This window comes from Brienomyrus brachyistius, unplaced genomic scaffold (assembly GCF_023856365.1).
Source record: "Brienomyrus brachyistius isolate T26 unplaced genomic scaffold, BBRACH_0.4 scaffold147, whole genome shotgun sequence".
Taxonomy (NCBI): domain Eukaryota; kingdom Metazoa; phylum Chordata; class Actinopteri; order Osteoglossiformes; family Mormyridae; genus Brienomyrus; species Brienomyrus brachyistius.
Genome location: NW_026042422.1, coordinates 129,707 through 150,372, shown reverse-complemented (window position 1 = coordinate 150,372; position 20,666 = coordinate 129,707). Strand labels below are relative to the sequence as shown.

At 45.0% G+C, this 20,666-nt stretch overlaps 3 protein-coding genes across 10 annotated transcripts; 1 reads left to right on the top strand and 2 right to left on the bottom strand.

Moving 5' to 3' along the window:
- Window positions 1-848: 848 nt before the first annotated feature.
- LOC125728028 (inhibitor of growth protein 5-like) lies at window positions 849-6,223 on the bottom strand. Its single transcript, XM_049005066.1, is given in 9 exon segments — window positions 849-2,471; window positions 2,595-2,656; window positions 2,971-3,072; window positions 3,074-3,107; window positions 3,496-3,589; window positions 4,236-4,347; window positions 4,431-4,597; window positions 4,765-4,836; window positions 6,075-6,223. Coding segments are annotated over 9 exon segments (720 nt in total). The 5' UTR covers window positions 6,112-6,223; the 3' UTR covers window positions 849-2,431.
- A 51-nt stretch (window positions 6,224-6,274) lies between these two features.
- d2hgdh (D-2-hydroxyglutarate dehydrogenase) lies at window positions 6,275-10,677 on the top strand. Its single transcript, XM_049005057.1, has 10 exons — window positions 6,275-6,456; window positions 6,996-7,313; window positions 7,589-7,646; window positions 7,753-7,892; window positions 8,023-8,216; window positions 8,314-8,482; window positions 8,595-8,738; window positions 9,165-9,307; window positions 9,427-9,592; window positions 9,744-10,677. The coding sequence occupies exons 2-10, from the start codon at window positions 6,998-7,000 to the stop codon at window positions 10,001-10,003; spliced, it is 1,590 nt and encodes a 529-aa protein (XP_048861014.1). The 5' UTR covers window positions 6,275-6,456; window positions 6,996-6,997; the 3' UTR covers window positions 10,004-10,677.
- acvr1l (activin A receptor, type 1 like) lies at window positions 10,445-20,657 on the bottom strand. Of its 8 annotated transcripts, none has more exons than XM_049005059.1 (11): window positions 20,592-20,657; window positions 18,973-19,048; window positions 17,033-17,112; window positions 16,616-16,870; window positions 16,045-16,256; window positions 15,720-15,819; window positions 15,305-15,451; window positions 14,209-14,484; window positions 13,416-13,613; window positions 13,142-13,272; window positions 10,445-12,974 (listed from the first exon to the last, which is right to left on the bottom strand). In XM_049005059.1, exons 3-11 carry the CDS (start codon window positions 17,097-17,099, stop codon window positions 12,840-12,842), a joined length of 1,521 nt encoding a protein of 506 aa, XP_048861016.1. In that variant the 5' UTR covers window positions 17,100-17,112; window positions 18,973-19,048; window positions 20,592-20,657; the 3' UTR covers window positions 10,445-12,839. The 8 variants fall into 8 exon arrangements, with proteins under 8 accessions (XP_048861016.1, XP_048861018.1, XP_048861021.1 ...); XM_049005061.1 differs by having other exon boundaries at window positions 18,982-19,048; window positions 20,492-20,646; XM_049005064.1 differs by having other exon boundaries at window positions 16,785-16,870; window positions 18,982-19,048; window positions 20,492-20,646.
- Window positions 20,658-20,666: the final 9 nt, after the last annotated feature.

The window sequence follows — 20,666 nt, the reverse complement described above, 5'->3', positions numbered from 1 at the left end:
TCTATGACGACACTGAAATAGTTCAAGCACAAAAAAGATGTAAATATTCAAGTTGATTAGTGAAGCGATGTAGTCAGGCTTAACTTCTGATGTGTAATGTATAAATATTTAAACTCCAGAACCAATAGTTCGCCCCTCAAACATTTCACTTCTACATTCTAACCTGCAACCGACAGATCTTCAGTAACATTAACAATGCAGCAATATTCTAATTTACCTTTTGACATCAATTCCACAAATTCTATGCACTATACAAAGATTATAGTGCTGGTTCTGTGCGTCATTGGGTTACTGAGCATAATTTCTTGGAAGTCAACCGTATAGTTAGTAGTTAATTGAATTAGGAATCTAGTTTATCAGTTCACCTTTCAGATGGGATAGTAATTTTTGGATCAACTTGATGACTATAAGTAGGTTTTATGACAATGCAGAAAAACGTCGAAAATTATAATTTTTTGGGATAAACTTTAATATATGAAGTATTTCTTCAATCTCCATCTATGGAGTATCCAGTCCACATCCGGTACATTTCAGAGCATTACCAAGTGACACAGAAGCCATTCAGATGCAAAATAGCGCCATCTGGTGAACAAACGATCACAGGGACGCTGATTTTCGTACTGTGGAAGTGTACCGATTATTTCCAGCAGAGGATTTCAAACTGAAGTCCATCGTACACCGCGTATTTTAAAACGTCTTACAAGAAAATGTTTACGTTTGGAAATCAACTTGCCGATGACACCCATGTTTAAATTACATTTAAAACGCAATTAGTATAACGTTTGACAGGTGTGTGCCTGGAAATGATTTACAGCAATGACTTGATCCGTAAACAAGTATAAACCCGGTCTTTTCCAAGATATCCTTTATTTATAAGAATATAGCATGGCCAAAAATACAGATATACAACAAAAGTTTATATACATCAGTTATCCAATGCTTTGTTTCTTTACAAAAGAAAATAATGCGTTCTCTTTGGAAAAGCATTTGAGAAAAAGCAGCAAGCCTGAAGCAAGAAGTTGTTCTCCAATACATATTCATATAGTGCTTTTCTGCTCCAGCTGACAAAAGGATTTAGTGGCACTGATGAAAGTGTGAATATTACAATAATAAACCAGAATATACAGAACTACCACAATATTTATGACATCCAAAGACCCTGAACAAGATTAGTGGCTAGAAAATAGATGGATTTATGACATTCAACTTTTCAAGCTTCTAATCCTAAAAGAAATTACCTATACTTTTGCATGCAAGTTATAAGAAGCCTTATTGCAATAATTCAAAATTAAAAATCTCTGCTTATAAGCTAGCAAATACCTTTCAGCTTCGTCAATAGAAAGTCTGCCAGTGGACCAGGCCAAGCGACACAGCCATATGACAAAGCTAGTTATATACAGTCAACTTGTTAATCGAGGGTTTAAAATACACAGCAAACTATGTGGAATGGGCTTTTTTTAAAATTAGGCTCCTCCCACAAAAATGAAGCCCATGCATTTTTGGTGTTAAAAATCGTAGAAGACTCTACACAGGTATGTATATTTTTCAAATTGTGCAATTCATTCATTTTTCATAGGAGAATCAACAACCATAAATGTTGTGGAACCATTTTGAGGATCATGGGCAGGTTCGAGGAGCGCACAGCACACCGGCACTAAAACCTGAAGCAGGATTTCCTTTTGCACAACCCACACAAGCTGCTTGACAGCTCTTACCAACGGCAGACAAAGGTAACTGAAGAAAGATCCCTTTACTGCAAGAACATTCACGGCCCAGCAAACAGAAACTTTGGACGCCACACCTGAAGCCGACTCCAGCAATGAATGAGCGTAAACAAACTGCATACAAGCAATGGGACAAGCAGAACCAAGGAGGCACCAACCCACATGCCTGCTCCTCACTATCCACCTCACACGCTTTATTACCTGCATTTTTATCCCGTCTTTAGTGTTCAGCAGAACTTTGGCCTCAATTCAGTAACACCCACAAATCACATGTTCATATTGCTGATTAATGAGCTCACGTTGCTATTCTCTTACTCACTTGGCAAGATCAGCGTCTACCTCCTACAGCACAGGACCGGCCCGCGACTCAAACCCCTCCCACCCCCTGCCCATTTTTTTTTGGTTCAGAACCAAGAGCATTTCATCCAGTGAGGTAGTTCGTTCAGCTGAAATATTTCTCTTCTCTATATGCCCATATTGAGAACTGCTTCACGGCGACTACCTAGTATACCAGTACTTTGTTTATAGCTCAGCTAATACGACGACTGCTTGCCAAAAATTATTCATGTATCCTCCAATACAGGAAAAGTATTGGCTGATTGTGACACTATAGCCCATACTGACAAAACATACATATGTACCTGTACTGCATAAACAAGGAAGCATTTTATATATGAAAATACTTAAAACTACACAACAGTGCAAACTTATTTCTTCTTCCGGTCTTGGGTGCAGCGTGGACAATACCTGACGAGACAAAGGAAGAATAACACACATGTAACAATTCCCATGTCTTTCTCCCATCAAAATGAACCTTATTTGCACATATTTCGGGCACCGTGTCTTTTAGCCGTAAGGCCGTCCACCCACCATTTGCCTTTGGGCTTTGTTGTGAGGTCCACGCAAGCGAAGTGAAACCACTCGATTGGACACTATAAACGGCAAACAAGAATGCAGGAAAAAATACCAATTAACATGGTACAATAAAACTGTCGGCGCTACATGAGAGGGCCGAGCCTCTTATAACGTGTTATTCCACTAGTAAAAAACAGAGCTAACTAGCCAAAATTAAAAGCTGGCAGTTCACATCTTTATTTTACACAAAATAACCCTCGAGTTTAGAAAGTTCTTCCTGAAAATTCTTTATCCATCACATGCAGTCGTACTCGGACAACACAGCTGCAGGTCATCCTATTCAGCAAAAGTTTATTCAGTGCCAAGCTAGCCGGGGGAGCGGCACACTCACGTCAGGGTTGTCGCAGCCGATCATCTCGCCGTACGACACCTGGTGACACAGGCAGTATGTCGGCTCGTTGGGGTCCACGGGCATGTCCAGAACATCGGACGGGGTGGACAGCCAGCAGGGAGTTACTGAAGTCAGGACTGAGAGAAAGGAAGCGGCGTGAAAACATGAAGGGATCATAATTTTTGTCTTTGCCATTATGAACATGTATTATTTATCGTTAATGTATATTAATGTCTAAATTCCTTTCACTGTCTAAATATAAGTTGTGCTACTGTAAACCTGCAATTATCTTCAGGATTAATAACATACCCATCTACTGATCTATCTAAAATGACATTATACTATCAAAACAAGAGCCAAAAATCCGCAAACCAAACAATGCAAAGCACTTTTCCCGTATATCCAAGGTCACTTCAGGGACTCAGAACCATTCTACCCGCAGCGGGTGTTTCTAAGGGCGAGGTTCTCCTTAAGTCGAAAACGCAACAGTCTATTGTGAAAAGAACATGAGGGAGGTGTTCAGACCCATTCTTCATCTTCTTCTTCCTCGGCGAATCTTCGTCTGACCCCTTCTTCCCCCTTGTCCTCGAGCTCCGCTTTTCCTTTGGGTTCTTCGTTTCTGGAAAAACACGGGTCAGGTCTCATTCAGACCTCTCAAGTAAGACAGCTTTTGGGAATAAAGGGAAACAGGACCAGTAAGATATTAAACAGCAGGCCCATTGTGCACAGGGGCTACTATTCAACCGACCCACAATGCGCCGTTCTGAATGACTGACTCCAATTTTTAATGGCAGAATAGTGGACGCTTCCAAAATATCACATGACATCATTTCTTGCTCCAAAAGACATAAAGGGTCTGCTTCAGCAAGGGTACATAGGCCCGAGCGTGATAATATGGACATAAATCTATTTACCGTCTCTGCTTATTAGCTTAATACAGTGAAAAATGCCACCCAGGATTTAGCCAGTGTGAAATAGAATGTGATTAGTCATCCAAATTTATTGTGGTCATGATGTCACAGAGATAAAAACTGCAGTCTCATCTCGTCATTATCACAATTACCAATAGCTGTAGCCCCCTCCCCTTCCTAGATAAACATGTAATTTATTTGAGGATTGGAAACTCACTGACCTACAAATGCTCTGTGTTTGGGCATCTACCACGATATAAATAAGACCCGAGTGATTTCACTGCACCCGCACCCGCCCCCACCCCCCCGCAACATGAAGAAAAAAAATGGAATCAATGTAATTGGCTCCCATACTCTTTAAATCCTTCCCATCTGGACTCTCGTAACCGCTCGTGTCCAGCTTCTCCTTCAGCTCGTTCTCGAAGCGGGCGAGGTCAGCATCCAGCCTGCGGATGTGCTTGTCCACCTGTGGTGAATCGGCACAGGGCCGCTCAGCGAATCGCCACGATACGTCTGCCCCGGCGTCTGCCCCAGCGGCACGGCCCTCACCATCTCGTACGTCTGCATGGCCAGCTGCACCTTGTCGTCGCTGTACTCCCTGCACTTGTCGTAGGCGCTCTCAATCTTCCGTAGGTGCTCCACCCTCTGCTCGGAGGCCAGCGTCTTCACATTTGCGATGTACTCCACTGCCAACTTGTCGATCTCCCCCTTCTTCTCTACAGATGGGCACGTATGGAGAGAAACGGGCACGCAAAGTTAAATCATGAACATAAAATGCTCGGACAGCAATGGATCAAAACCAATCATCATGGAGGTGCATGATTTTTGGAGATGCACAGCTTTAAAGGCCCACAGGTGTTTAACATAAAGTTGCAGCACGTACCTTCAGTCCTGGTGTCCAGCTCACGCATAAGGGTGAAGCTCCTCTGCAGTTCACACGGCAGGCTTTCAATACCTCAGATAAAGGAAACAATCACCCTGATTCCACCAAAGAGAATTCAGACATCCTGTGCACCCTGAATGTGAAGCGACACCCTGCACATCATAGATACTCAACAGTCAACAGATTCCAGTTTAAATGATAAAGTCCAAACTAGTAGCTTGTTGTAATACACGTTTACCAAGTCCATTAAAATGCATCAGTAGGCATTAAAAACAAAACCTCCTGTTATGTGCATGGCAACTGGTTTTCAGTAGATGTTAGGGGGGACTATTGGAACAAAACAATTCATCTATTTAATAAAAACCTTGGGAATCCTTGGTGGAAACACTGTAGGGGAACAATTTTAAGCCAGTGAGCCCATACTTTGCTGCCTGCATACATACATACATACATACATACATACCCAATATCTGTACCATTGGGCACCAATGAGAATCTACCCATTTTATATTTTGCTTTGGAAACAAAACCTGTCATAATCCCGTCTGACCCCATGTTGAAACAATACAACAACCCTCGCATGAGATTCATGATTTTCTATCGCCCGTTTTAATCAAATAGATTTTCTTGCTTTACTATCTATGTTTATGAATAACATGCATCCCTTATTACAGCGTTACCCAAACTCGCAGTGAAAACAGAAAAGCTGCTAGTATTAAAAGACCAGGCATTGGAAAATGTATAATTAATAATTCGTCTGGAATTAATGTGTCGTATTGCTGTACAATACGATAAACACGGTGATCCGAAACAAAAATCTGCTTTATGAGCGTTACCTCAAAACACACTCAAAACAAATACAACGAAACATACGTCAAATGTGTCAATACACTGGTGCTTAGGCTGTTTACTTAATGATATCAGACAGAAAAGGGAATCATTAAAAACAAAACTTCATAATCAACTTCCGCCGGGTTTCCTGTTTGTATCTAACTCGCTCAAGCTAAAACGGCTGCTGAAACCCTTCATTAAGCTTACTATAAAGACTTGTTAAAGCTGCAAGAGATACCACTCAGCGGGCATCAGAAACACTGCATGTTGTTTTTTATATTTATTGATCATTTAGTAATTAGTAATTTAGTAATTAACCAGATTGCGACAGCGCCAAACTGTTAGCTTCCCGGCTAGCTATTCATTCCATGAGATAAGCGATGACTCGGAAGCTATAACTCAAACAGTGAACGAAAGTGATCTTTATTATAACGACTATCGTATACTGTCACGACATTTATTCATATCTTGGGACTTACTGTCAAGATAATGCTCCAAATATATCGCTTTCGCCATCTTTCCTAATCGCTATACACAATTTTTTTAATCCAGCCCGCGTGAACTCGAACGCCGAACTCAATTACGTGGTCGGGACTTCCTCCCGTCCCATTGGCTGGAATAGAAATTCTAGCTGATTGGTTGGAACAGGGTACAATTCACACCGCTATTGGTCAGTATTTCTACCTTCCTTTACACGCTCTCTGAAGTGTTTTCTTTACAGTCTATGCTAACAACACATTTCAAAATACAGTAGAATATGAGCATTTCTGCAGTAATTCACTGAAGGATGCAGTTACATAATTAGCGACGGATGCATTTTTGATGAAAAAAAAAGAATTCCTGCTGTGTCGTACGTAATACGTAAGTGCATATACAAATCTGAAGCTGATCATTTGCTACTTGTCGGACTTCATTATGAATGGAGCTTGTTAAAGTCAGTTTGGTTGTCATGCATGCAAATATATTGCAATTCGTCAACATTTACATTTACAGCATTTGGCAGACGCCCTTACGACATACGTAAGAGCTTAGCATATGAAGAAAGCCATGAACAAAGAATTGTTGCTTTGCCGTAACTGGCACTGTTTAATACGAGATAGATGTTATTGGTAGTACAACGTGGGTGTGTGTATGGGAAGAGAATAACATTTCCACTACTCCGATCTATTTGTGGAAGAAACAGCAGTTTATTTTAGAAAACTGAGCTTTATTTTTGGATTTAAATTGACCGATTACCTTTATATGGCCCTGACTCTGGTCTCTGCCCACGCCGGTATTTCGATTTGGTATTTTTCTGCCAGTTAGTGTTTGGTCAGAAATATGTGTATGGAGTATGGATTTCTTATTGTAGAAAACAGACATAAAAATTTCTGTGATGTTTTTTTTGTTTGTTTATTAAGCCATGGCGAACTGTTTTCATGGACTCAAGAGTTTTGGAGCGCAAGCGCCATATCCCTGGATTCGCTCGCAGTGTTTGTCCAGCCTGAGCATCTTGGGAGGTGTGTATGCTGCCCCGGAGACAAACAGACTGGTGGCTTCGGGACAGACCCGTGGGATGAGAACCACCAGCACTGCCGGCGTCGTGATAAAGCGGCTTCCCTTCTCCAGGGTCTCCCAGCAGGACTTGGCTTTCTTTGAGAAGGCGCTGCCTGGAAGGACCATCACAGATCCGGACGTGCTGGCATCCAGCAATGTCGACTGGCTGAAGTCTGTGCGTGGTAAGTATTCCCATGGCTGTACATTATTCTACCAAGAGAATAAGGTATTTGTATTTCCAGCAACCACATTTTCTGTGACAGTCACATGCTCGGCACCTGCACTTTATAGCACTGTTGATGCACTTTATCAGTCACTTCATTAGTGTATTCTCTACTTCTTGTACTATTTTGCACTCGTCTTTAGTCTCTTTGCAACGGAGTGTGGCATATGGCCAGTAAAGACCTTGAATTTAGTTGGTTAAAACGTCATTCTTTGATTTTTGCTCAATATTCAGGGTCCAGTGAGCTTCTCCTGAGACCCCAGACTACTGAAGATGTCTCTCAGATTCTCAGGTTAAGCTTCTCTTCTTAATAGGACGGTACTTGACACTTGAAAGTCACTTCTTCATTTTACCTGTTGGGGAGTCCCTTATGCCTGTGTTTGTTCCTGGCCTTACAGATATTGCAATGAGCGGCGATTGGCAGTAAACCCCCAGGCTGGGAACACGGGCCTGGTGGGTGGCAGCGTGCCCGTGTTTGATGAGATCATCCTCTCCACCTCCCTCATGAACCGCGTTCTGCACTTCGACCAGGTGTCCGGTCTGTTTGCCCGTGCCTTCGGCCATGTTGCCCTGGAAACCCAGCCAGTCCTTCTAGCGAGCAGACGACATGATTAGGGATGCCTTGTGATGCTTGGCTTTCTAGTGAGGCTGGTCTGGTCGCCTTGCAGGAGTCCTTACCTGTCAGGCAGGCTGCGTGCTGGAGAATCTTTCCAGCTACGTGGAGGAGCGTGACTTCATCATGCCCCTAGACCTTGGTGCCAAGGGCAGCTGCCAAATTGGGGGGAACGTGGCCACCAATGCGGGGGGACTTCGGCTCCTTCGCTATGGCTCCCTACGGGGCACGGTGCTGGGCTTGGAAGTGGTAAGATCACTTATGGATCAGCAAGTGGTCATGACCTTCTGCTGCACATTCTGCCTTAAGTTGTTGTCATTTTCAAACTGGCACGTTTGCTCTGCAGGTGTTGGCCGATGGGAAGGTTTTAAACTGCCTTACATCCCTGAGGAAGGACAACACGGGCTATGACCTCAAGCAGCTGTTTATTGGCTCGGAGGGCACGCTCGGGGTAATCACAGCTGTGTCGATCCTGTGTCCACGGAAACCAAAAGCAGTCAATGTGGCCTTCTTAGGTATCCAAGTGCTTTCACATATTCACATGTTATTTTGTGCTAAGTGGCTATTGCCATTCTAGAAACATTTCAGACATCTTTGTTCTGATTTTCTTTTCTTTTTTTTTTACAGGTTGTTCTAGTTTTCAGCAACTGCTGAAGACGTTTCATTGCTGCAGGGGCATGCTGGGGGAAATTCTGTCTGCCTTTGAATTCTTAGACAGTGCCTGCATGAGGTTACTGGAGAAGCACCTGAAACTGAATAATCCCATAAGAGGTAAACCGAATTGGCTTTACTGGGATAGCTGGAGTGGGGGCATCTCTCTAGGATTTGGCCAGGAAGTCCCTTAATGGTCTGTTTGCATTTGACTAGAATTCTCTGAGATTTGCCTCTAGTGAGGATCCAGCATATAGAGGCTCAGCATCATGACATCATATGTGTATTAACTGATAGACCTTGAAGACTGAGGCAGCTAGAGCAGTGTTTCCCAATCCGGTCCTCAGGGTCACAGTCAGTCTATGTTTTTGCTCCCCGCTAGACAGTGCACATTTTTGCTCCCCTCCAGACAGTGCACATTTTTGCTCCCTCTCTGTCACAGTCTGGTTAATTACTCTGGGTCCCCAAGGACCAGACTGAGAAATGCCGAGCGAGAGGACCCAGATTTTAGATCAGGAGGACCTCACGAGTCGTTCTGTGCCACAGAGAGCCCATTCTACATCGTCATTGAAACGGCGGGGTCCAACGCCAGCCACGACGAGGAAAAGCTACACGATTTCCTGCAGGAAGTTATGGCACTTTCGCTGGTGACCGACGGAACCGTGGCCACCGAAGATGCCAAAATCAAGGTCTGCATCCACTTGTGTCTTGCGGCTGGTCATTTTGCGGTTCTGCAGAAATACAGCAGCACATCTTTTGAAAATACATGTTGTCTGGATAGGACAGCCAGTTACTCCTCTGTGTACAGGCACTCTGGGCTTTAAGGGAGCGAATAACAGAGGGATTGACACACGACGGTTACACCTATAAGTATGACATCTCCTTGCCCGTGGAGAAGATTTACCAGCTGGTGGAAGACATGAGGGAGCACCTTGGAGACAAGGCCCAGAATGTTGTTGGTTATGGGCATGTTGGTGAGAGCTTCTCTACTCTGTTTATTCTCATTACTAGGTTCTGGCATAATTATGGTAACCACAATTTCTGATACTTTCAGAAATAGCACTCCACATGCCAGATAGTGGATTCGTCACAACTCGTCATGCTTTGCCCTTGTCCCCCCGATAGGTGATGGGAACCTCCACCTGAACATCACGTCCCATTCTAGAGACCCTGCTCTGCTGACGGCCATCGAGCCGTATGTGTATGAATGGACCGCCAGGTGCCGAGGCAGCATCAGCGCTGAGCATGGATTGGGCCTGAAGAAGAGGAACTACATTCAGTACAGCAAGCCTCCAGAGGCCGTGGCCCTCATGGGGGATATCAAACGCATGCTTGACCCACATGGGATCCTCAACCCTTATAAGACCCTGCCAGACAACTGCTGAGAAGAGAGGCCAGGCTGTCGTTCCAGGCCGTTAAACTGGACTCCACTCAGGGATTATGAGTTGAAATGCGTGTTGTGGGGGGGCATGACTGTTTATACATTTCAGGATTTTTTTTGACCTGACATGCTCTTACATATTGCTTTACAGCAAGATTACAGCAACCTTTCAATACATTTCAGTGTGAAAGATTACTAACGGGCCCGAACAAACATTTTTCTTCCTCTTCACCACCCACACGAAGTGGTCCTGGAGCCATGCTACTGTTCATGGCCAGGCACCATCTACAAAGGAGAGACGAGTGCTGTGAACATCTTTATTGCATGTAAAAAAAAAAAAAAAAAAAAAAAAAGAAAAGCGACATAAAAACTGGATTTAAACAAACGTGCTTCTTTAAAACAAATATATCCAAACAAATACCATAAATGCCTTTTTCGCAAATACTTAAATGCAGAAAGTTTAAGTTCCGATATTTAAATACTTGTATTTGTGTAGTGTGGATTGGCTGTTGTCCGATAAGAGCCGACTGTAGAGCTTAATTTGTAAAGCACCGTTTCGTCGTATATTTGTAGTGTCTCAAATGTATTACTAGTGTTAAAATCAGTGCCTGTACTTACTGATTGCTTATGCGTCCTTGTAACAGGACGTTTCTGACAATAAATAATAATAATAATCACCATGATAACTACATGTTGTTTAATGGCCCGTTAGGTGCTTGCCGCTGCAGCAGAGCAGCAGAGCAACAGAGCTGCCAAAGTGAGAGGAGGGGCTGGCCTGCTTTCTCATGCTTAGTGTCTGGGAATGAGGCGAGTTTAGCCTCTGCCGTCACCCCCTACGGAACGTCCAGCTGGCTGTCACTTCTGTCGACGCCCACTACATACTTCTGGCGCCAGGTCACCCAAAGTGCTGAAATGTCTGAATGATGCGCCCAGCGGTCGTACATCATGCTCCTTGCTCTCCCGGCTTCTTAGACCATCTCGACATCTCCTCCTCCCCCCTGGCATTTTCACTCTGAAGCCCTGCTTTGCACATTGGGGTTTTACCACCAACCCCCCCCCCCCCCAACACGAGATCTCTACTGTTCCCATCCATGTCATTTAGAGATTTTTTTTTTTAGGCATTCACAGTTGCAATTTAACAAAGGCAAGCTCATAGCAGTGTTTATGCTATACAGTAATATCTTCCACATTTGTGACAATATTCTGCTGACGAAAATAAATTTCTGTAGCGTTTCTTGATACAGTATGGTGTGAGGTTCCCCTTCAGTAGACAATCTTCACTAGGCCTGGCTGAAAGGTAACTGCAGGAATCTGATGCAAAATGCATGATGCATTTTTTTTTTTGTTTTAACCATAGTATCCTTCTTCAGGTCTTGGCTCTGCCCCTTAACCGATGATAAAATGACTCAATAAAAAGAAAAAAAAAATTCCATTCCAACTGGAACAGAGAAACTAATACCAGTAACAGGACTGGGAAAGTGGCAGACGTACATATTAAAACGAAGCACAAGATTTTTTGTTTTCAGGAAGAAACTTAGTTTTGTGCGTCGACGACGCCTCCAGGCTGTGGAAACACCCCCTCCCCCCCCCCAATCCCTCCCCTCCCCAACCCAAGTAAGATCATGGAAGCTTGTCTTTGCATACAGCCATGGGAAGAGCTGGCAGGAGAGTCATGGCGGACGGGTCCAAAAACGGGCGGCGGCAGTGGGGGCGCTGACATGTCAGACGACGGACCCCCCGCACCAATCAAGGTTCGAATATATAAAAAAAAATTCAGGACCCAAAACAGCAGAGAGCCCGGGAGCGGGCGTGCGGCACCACGTGGCAGTGGGCTGCAGTGGGCTGCAGTGACGAGCGCTCCCTGACGCTGGCAAGCTGGCTTTCGCACCGAGACGCTTCACGCCGATAGCTACCGCCTGGTTCTGTTCGAAAGCCACATGCGTTTTGTTTTGTTAAACCGCTGGAGAAGTGGTTGGAGGGACTACAGGAATACATACTTACAAACTTGTTTATATATTAATATATAGAGAAGACATGATCAGGAGCTATGGCACTTTCGCAGGCAGCCGTTAAGCTTCACTGCACAAGGTGTTCAGCGGTTTGTGGTTCCGGTCCGATCTGCTTTGTAAAAATGACATTGTGACTCTTCTGTAAACTCCAGCGGGCCAGCAGGGAGATGGAGTATACACACACTGATCTAAGGCACCCGTGCCGTTAAAACGTCAAACGTTCCAGTAGCCGCCCTTGCCTCGTAAGGAGTACAGAGAAAAAGCTGCTTTTGCATAACGACGCCGAACTAGAAAACTTAAGGGGGGGGGGCGCGATACCCAAGGACTGAAGTTTTAGGACGGAGAGACCCCGGGGTCCAAAAAGCTTGGGCTGGGCGGGAGGCCTCCACACACAACGGTATGCCGTGCGGGAGGCCTCCACACACAACGGTATGCCGTGCGGGAGGCCTCCACACACAACGGTATGCCGTGCGGGAGGCCTCCACACACAACGGTATGCCGGGCGGGAGGCCTCCACACACAACGGTATGCCGGGCGGGAGGCCTCCACACACAACGGTATGCAGCCAGCCCAATGCAGGGAAGTTCACTGGCAGATTAACACAAGAATAAGCCAGAGATAGTGACAAAAACAAACAGCAATACAAAAAAATAATAATAATTACCTTACAATGACAAAACAAAACACCCCCCCTTTCTCATTTTCCTCCTGCAGGTGTTTGGATGCGTGTCAGTCTGTGTACAAGCCCCGCCCCCAGGTCCCAGCCCCACCCTGCTCCTCCCTTGCCTCGCCCATGCTGGTTCAGGCCAACCCCTCCAGAGATGTCCGTCTTCAGCAGTCCACTTTGCCTTTCTCCAGGGAGCTGTAGATTTTATCTAGAGTCTTTTTGATTCGCAGTGCCGTGAGGCGGGCCGACGGGTTCTGGTACCAGCATTCCCGCATCAGCTTCACCAGGGCCGACAGGGTCTGGAATACAGTCCACAGGTATCGTCACAACCGTCAAGATCCTCTGATAGGAGCTTAAATGCATAATTAGCAGCCCAACTACCCCTGGTAAGTTTCCAACAGTCCAAATGGCTACGAATTACATGTGACTCAACGTCGGTCTCTCAGGGTCGCAGCCAGCCACTCACCGGATCCGAGAACCATCTGTTGGGGATGAAGGGCCGTTGCTGTTCCACGCACACGACTTTGCGCATGTCGTCGAAGCTGGGGTCGTTGGGCACCAGGTCGTAGAAGGGCGGCTTGTACTCTTCGACGATGCCTGGATGACAGGTTGGGCGTGGAATGTCAAACGAAAAATGCCCTCAACCGAAACAGCGAGTATTCTTTAGCGAAAAGGCCTCCGGCACATATGGGTAAACATGCAAGCCGGGGGGGCTTGGAAATGGAGGCGCCAGAACTTGCCGTTACTGTAGGTCCGGCGAGCAATTTCCCAGAGGACCAGCCCAAAGGCCCAGATGTCCACTCGCTTGTAAGCGTCGAAGCAGTCTGTCTGGATGGTCTCGTCCAGAACCTCCGGCGCCATGTACCTCTTGGTACCAACCTTGGGGTTATTTCCAACATCCAGCTGATTGTCTGACTGCGAGTGCGTGACTGCCAGGCCTGAGGAGGCGGAGAGGCCGAATTTTATCGTAAATCTCTTCCGCCCGTCACCTTGAATCGTGAAGACGTTTTTGCGTAATGCAAAGATTAAATTTAATCAGGTGTCTGAAACGTAATTCCGGCTGGGCCGCAAGGCATACTCGTTTCCATTCCACCTGAGATCTACATTAACCTCCATCTCCCGATGGGGCTGCTGACAGAATGAATTACAGAATGCAAATAAAAATGACACTGAACTGGTTTGCTGAAGACTCGATATGAAATTTCCATTTGTGTTAGTATGTGCATATATTGGCATAATACTGAAATAAGATGCGTGTTAAATTATTTTCAGCTCCTAAAACAGCTATTAATGAAAACCATTACACACAGGGGAGCTTAAGACTTCAGGTATAAAAATACACTAAATTACTTTTAAGACAACTATATTGATCTTGCAATAAATACTTTCTTGTCCGAGTGAGTGATAACTAGTGAAACTAAATAAATACGTGTGTAAGAAGTAGATACTTAAACATTCTACATCATCAGCTAATCGGATAAAATATCAGGTCTGCAGGGGTGTGGCCAGCCTTTGTAAGCCACTCCCACTCACCGAGGTCAGCGATGCAACAGCGTAGGTCCTTCTTCACTAGGATGTTCTTGCTCTTGAGGTCACGGTGAGCTATAGCCGGCTTCCCCTCTGTCCCAAAGATCTCGGTGTGCAGGTGCACCAGTCCGCTCACCACCGACGCTGCCATCTGCAGCCCGTCCGCCGTCTCCACGGCAACGCGCTGCAGGTAGTCGTAGAGCGAGCCGTTCTCGTGGTAATGTGTGATGAGCCAGAGCTGCGTGCTGGAGTTACGCGACGTCATGTCGGAAGCCATGAATCCTGTGCAGGAGGAGGCAGGTCTGATGTGTTAAATCGCTAAACACATAATTAAAGGTATTACAGACGACATACTGCTTAGCTGTTAGTAACGGCGCCCTCTCTCTGCTCACTGGTCATGTTTTTCCATCGCCCGTTGATACCAAAATGTACCGTGAAGTTCTTCTCATTTTAGATGTCTGTCCATTACTAACTTGTGTGACAAATGATAAGGCACGAAGGCGTCAGCACTGCGCCGTACCAGGAACGATCAGGACCAGAAATAGACTCTAAAGGGACCATTCTAACATTCTGTCCTGCGAGTGCGTCACCACCAAAATCATACAGTACATTCTGCACAGTGCAGTATTCTTCTGAACAGCAGGTTCCAGTAAATTTTATAAAAGTGACATAAAGTATACCTAGTTCATTTAGTGAAAAATGAGAACCAATTGCTATTTTTTTCAAAACATCTATGACTATCATTTATCAACCTAAAATAAAAAAAAAGGCACTTAATGCCAAGGAACAAGGCAGGTTGGCTACTTTTAAAATGTATTTCTAAAAATATCTTTTGTTTATTGCCCTTTTCACTTGCTGGTATTTGGATTCTCAGCCAAGAGATTAGTTATCACTGCAGCGACTGATCAGTCGGGCTGAGCGAGCCTCATGACAGACTTCTCCCTGTGTCCTGGCACAGGTCTCAGACACTGACGTTCAAAACAGATTAATCCAGTGCCTGTTTCATCCTGGTCTGCCCTTGTTCCTGTTTGTTCTCCTGTTTGAGAAAAAAAAACCCCCAAGAAACGTCAAATGAGAGGAAAGACCCCGTTCACTGCCATACCGAGGATGTTTTCATGCCGCAGCAGGACAGTGTTGTAAATCTCTGTTTCTCTGAACCAGGACTTCTCATCTCTGGAAGAGAAGATCTTCACTGCCACGTTTTCTCCCTGCCACTGGCCCCTCCAGACTTCCCCATAACGCCCTTTTCCTATAAAAAGCAGAGACAATGGGGAGGGAGCTGTTACAGAAATTTGCCCTTACAAACACCTCTCTCTCTCTCTCTCTCTCTCTCTCTCTCTCTCTCTCTCTCTCTCTCTCTCTCTCTCTCTCTCTCTCTCTCTCTCTCTCTCTCTCTCTCTCTCTCTCTCTCTCTCTCTCTCTCTCTCTCTCTCTCTCTCTCTCTCTCTCTCTCTCTCATCACCTGCATACAGTGGACTGGCACCGACGCCCCCCCCCCCCCAAGCATGGAGCCTTACCAACACACTCTACCAAGCTGATCTGCCGTGCCACAGTCCTCTGAACCAGGAAGGGAAGGCCAGAGCCACTGCCTGAAGTACAGGAGTGGTCCAGGAGATCCTGGAAGGTGATTGACAGCAACAGTGGAAGACTTCAGGTCCAAGCTCACTGGTCCTGAAGTATCATCTTTGAAAAGGTTTGTGAAATTCTATCTAATGCTACCCTATCCATATATGAAATCTTCCCCAAGTTTCATACAATACAAACATGTTCTTTCAATTTAAAAGAAAGGTGGAAGCTGATCAATTCTCGTTGTAGTGCGGACAGGAGGGACGTAAGCCTTACAGCCAGGGTGCCGTCGCCCACGTTGGAAGCAATGAGGCCGTCGATGGCCCCCTGCTCAGCGTCCATCTCGTGGAGCCTCTCCAGTCGGCCGTGGTGCAGCCGCCGACACACCAGCACGGCCAGCAGGGATAGGAGGGCCAGCACCACAAACGGGCCAATCACGAAGATGACAAGGGTCTCCACCCGGTACCTGATTGGCTTTCCTTCTGGCACTGTGTAGAAAGGGGCAAGTAAAAAAAAAACCTTGATTTTCAAAGACCTTCCCATCCTTCAGTTGGACTGAAATGGAAACAAGTAATTCCACTTAAAAATGCTGTGTGAATAACATTAAAACTACCCTATACCCTATATGTTGCACTTGTCATCTCACCCTGACAAGATCAATAATAAGTAAAATTACATTAAACCATTAAAAATATTAAGCCATAATAAAGTCAGACACTCTTATTTGTAGTACTTCATGTTTATAATTTAACACCCTGTATTTTAACATATTAACATGATTAGACTAGACTAGACTCTCAACCCAAGATACTTCCAACGCCTTGACGTGTGGCAGGTGCAGTTCCACCTGTGAGCAGCAGAGGCAGAAGCGTGTCGGTGGTGGCGTTGGCGTTGCACATGTAGTGTGAGCAGCACTCGATGGCGTAGCTGGCAGAGGGCGCGTTGGAGCAGATCATGCGGCTCTGCTGGGTGTTCGTCAGGCAGCCGCGGGTGAAGACGCGCTGGTCCCCACTCACCGTCACCGAGGAGAAGCACTGTTCGCCATCGCAGTGCTCCCCCGGGGCACAAGAGCTGTCCTCGCATGTACACTGGATGTGCCCGTCTGGGGATGGAGACACACGGACACGCATTTAATTTAGCATGCGGGGGCTAAACGGTGGCTGAAACTCAAGGGGCTGGCAGTGCCAGTGAGATCTAAAAGACTACAGCATACAGTGTTCTTTCACAGTGGGGGGGGGGGGTTACAATTTAAAAGATATCCTGCCTTCAGCTAACGCCCCCAGGATCTTCAGGAGCAGCAGGAAGAACAACGGGACGCGACGCTGAGCCATCAGGTTCACTGCACTGGTGAGAGAGGAGGGGGGATAGGGTTCAAACTGGGCGCCTAGCCCTGCACTCGCACACATGCAAGCACACACCCACAGCGGGACACCAAGAGCATCGAACCGTGTGCCCTGGAAGACAGGCAGGCTATCGACCATCAGGTCGCACGCCAACTGCAGAGAACTTCAAATTAATATCAGTCTCAAATGATTCACTTGCCTCCAATAACAAGCCATTTTAGTAAGGATAAAATATTGTCCTTTACAGGGGGTGGTCCCAGGGGTTTAACCTTATATTAAACAAGCTGACTAACACAAAACCTTCAAAAGTCTGAAAGAAAAGTGATTCTTCTGTACAGTTAAATATAATGGGTGACTACCCAGTTAAGATGTCTCACAGATCATGCATTTATTGTATAAAAATTTTACTGTACAATACACAAGTTATTAACTGCACTGAAGTACACTGCAAAAATCACTTCCTAAGTAAATAATAAAATGTAAAACTGACCACTACAGCTCAAACATCTCTTGGACTGCGGAAGAGCACACATTTCTACACTATATTTCTACACCACCTTCACTTCAAGGGACACAGACTCGTCTGTGTGTGTGCGTGTTTCAATGTGTGGGCCTTTGTCATGGCAACCAGAGAACCAGGCCCATTACAGAACAGCATGGAAAATGACAGGACTGCAGACAGGAACACTGAGATCAAGAGAATATTTAACTGACATATTGCACTTTTGAAAGTTACAACCAAACTGGTCTAATCTTGCCCTCCTAGAAAAACTATACGTGTATGTGGTTATTGTGCAAATCAATGTAATCTATGATATATGTAGCTCAATCCCCACTGCCGATAATGTATAATGTTTCAAATCCTTTTAATATGCTTCTAGTGTTTATGTAAATATGCTGGTGCAAACAATTTAATGTAAAAGGTTTGCAAAACACTGATTCCAACTCACTTTCAAGCCCATTGTCACTCATAGCTTAGCATTAAATTTGAAACAGAATGTCATCTAAGATCTAGTTTACATCTTTGGAAAACTATACAATAATGCTGTATATTTACTATTTTGATATATACAGAGCCAAGAATTAAATAGTTACATTAATATATTACACATTGGTTGCACTATACTCAGATTTGGGTATGATCCTAATTTCTACAAGTAATTCTTAGAAACAAATAATATATAAACCTTCAACAATACCAAACTGTAACGCTGTTATACAAAAATAGCCACTACATCAATCCATTCATCTTACAATAGCTTAGCCTATAACCACCACCGTATAATCAAGTGTATAGTTATTTACATGTAGTACTATCTAATGTGTGTAAGTGAGCGTTCAATATGTGAAATTCCATGTACGCACAAATACACTTGGTCACTAAAATGCTGTCTATTCTCTTCGGTCTTCAACAATAAAGAAACTCAGTAGATCTGAATCAAACTTGACATGTGCAAATAATTTCAATTCTATTCATGAAGACTCTAAATACAATACGAGAGGCTATATTACCTTTGAACAGCACACCACTAGCATCTCTAATGCCTGCAATTTCAAAGCCATATGAAACTCAACAGTAACTCATAGTGCAGTGGCAGTGTCACAAAGCATTTGGTTCAATTTCAATATCTTGGCCAGCGTGTCATGTCAGAAAATTCATTAATTATTGTGATTCAAATGCGCACACCACCAGACAAGGACACATATACACACAAAATGTCACCCTTTCTACAAACCAAAGGCAAAGATCAGCTCTCTAATGATTATGCAGTGTGAAAGTGACGCTCTGAAAGTCTTATTAAAAGTCTGAGAACCGCAGGCCGAAACCCATTCCCACCCCTTGATAATTAACAAGCCCTACTTGTATGACCTCTGGGCAGAACAGTTGCTCCGTCTTTGGATACACGCATAGCCAGTAGAGCGTTGTCCCTGGAGGACTGAAAGAGGTTAAGAAAGAAAAGGAAACATTTAATTAAACGTTCTGATCATCACTTTATCCGCTTACAAACTGAGAAAAATTTGCCTGCAACATCAACAGCAGAGCAGAGTTCACATAACTGTGAAGTATCAAATCACACCAGCAAATAAAAGAGACTAAGTAAATTAAATCAAGACATTTCAATAGAAATAAAATTCACTTGTGGACTGGAATATTTTTAACACCATATACTGATAGCTAGAGAAGATCCTAGAGAAATCTTTGAGATGGACCCTTAGAATGTATAAGAGCGTTATAAAGCATCGCCACGACACAATGTAACTTTATTAGTTTGACAAGTCTCCAAACATTTGGAATACCTGCCATGATATTTCACTTCACTCTTTAGGTTGCTGGTGCTCGTATAATCGTGTTAAAATCCGGATCTTGTCCACTGACCGACAAGATAAACGAGTCCAGATTAACTGCGGAGTCGATTCGGCAACGCCAGCACTCAGAATATAAGGCCGCCGTTATAAAAGATCCTCGTTAAACATGTCAGTGATGGCAACGATCCCCCCAGCAGTATCAAAATGAGAAACACAGCAGACGGGGAACGTGGCATGGAAAATGGCACATACAAAATAAAGCATACATTTTCCTTCAAAATAATCCTTATGTGCGAGGGAAGGAAGCGACTAAATTATAAGGATTTTACCCAGCCTGGGGACATCATTTAAAAGGCACCCCGACCGGTTTTGACTCACACCCACCGTCCCTCCGGGCGACAGCTACCGTCTAACCCTCACTCCAGCAGGGGGGCCCTTTTCGTTACACCCACCCTCCGTCGCCGATCGGGCTAGACGCCCACCGCGGCAGACGAACCGGCGGCCGATGCCAGCAGGAATATAACTGCGAAATCCCTACGCGCAGCCGGACAGTCTCTGAAAGCGCCAGGCGTCGGAGCCGCAGCAGACAGACAGTAAACAGCCCTGCGACCGGCTACGGCGGCGCCAGACGCTAGTCGAACCACCCGATGAACTAACCGTCATAATATACCTAGTAACGGTATCGGTAACAGTTAATCAGCCTCTACCAGCGATAACAATCTAATGAAGAAGGACTCGGTTGAGGCGCCGGCATCGCTTTCCTTTAGATAACATCTCTGGGCAGCTACGCCAGGTAATGCTAATAATCCCGTCGCCGACGCTGTCAGTAATAGTTAGGCTAGAGCAAGGCAGCCGACTAACTTGGCACGGAATATTACCTGTAACAGAGCTGACAAAGGTCGCAACTTTGCGCTAGTGCCATGAAACCCGCCTTACAGAAGGATTTTGGTGCGAGCGGAGAGGAGAACGAGCTCGCCGTTAGCCGAGGCTAACCAGCTAGCCTCTCTGCACTGCGTCCTAATTCAGACACAACACACCAGAGTCGCTGCCAGACGACAACGCGGACCTCTTACCTGTTCGGCTAGTGATAGGCGTACATTTTTTTACGACGAACTAAATTCCACCCAGAAACGTGCGTGTACAGTATTATTATTATTATTTTTTCTCCCGTACCAAATTGCCACACACAGCACGACCACCTCCCACAGGCTCTGGGGTCCGCTCATGCCAAGACAAGCGGCCGTGTGA

Bases quoted from the DNA above. Each gene is read 5' to 3' on its own strand.
- d2hgdh (XM_049005057.1), top strand. From the start codon at position 6,998: ATGGCGAACTGTTTTCATGGACTCAAGAGTTTTGGAGCGCAAGCGCCA. The intron at 8,739-9,164 runs GTAAACCGAATT...TCTGTGCCACAG, and splicing joins ACTGAATAATCCCATAAGAG to AGAGCCCATTCTACATCGTC. The intron at 9,593-9,743 runs GTGAGAGCTTCT...TCCCCCCGATAG, and splicing joins TGTTGGTTATGGGCATGTTG to GTGATGGGAACCTCCACCTG.
- acvr1l (XM_049005059.1), bottom strand. From the start codon at position 17,099: ATGGCTCAGCGTCGCGTCCCGTTGTTCTTCCTGCTGCTCCTGAAGATC. The intron at 15,820-16,044 runs GTAAGGCTTACG...ATCACCTTCCAG, and splicing joins TGGGCGACGGCACCCTGGCT to GATCTCCTGGACCACTCCTG. The intron at 13,614-14,208 runs GTGAGTGGGAGT...CCGCCTCCTCAG, and splicing joins CTGTTGCATCGCTGACCTCG to GCCTGGCAGTCACGCACTCG.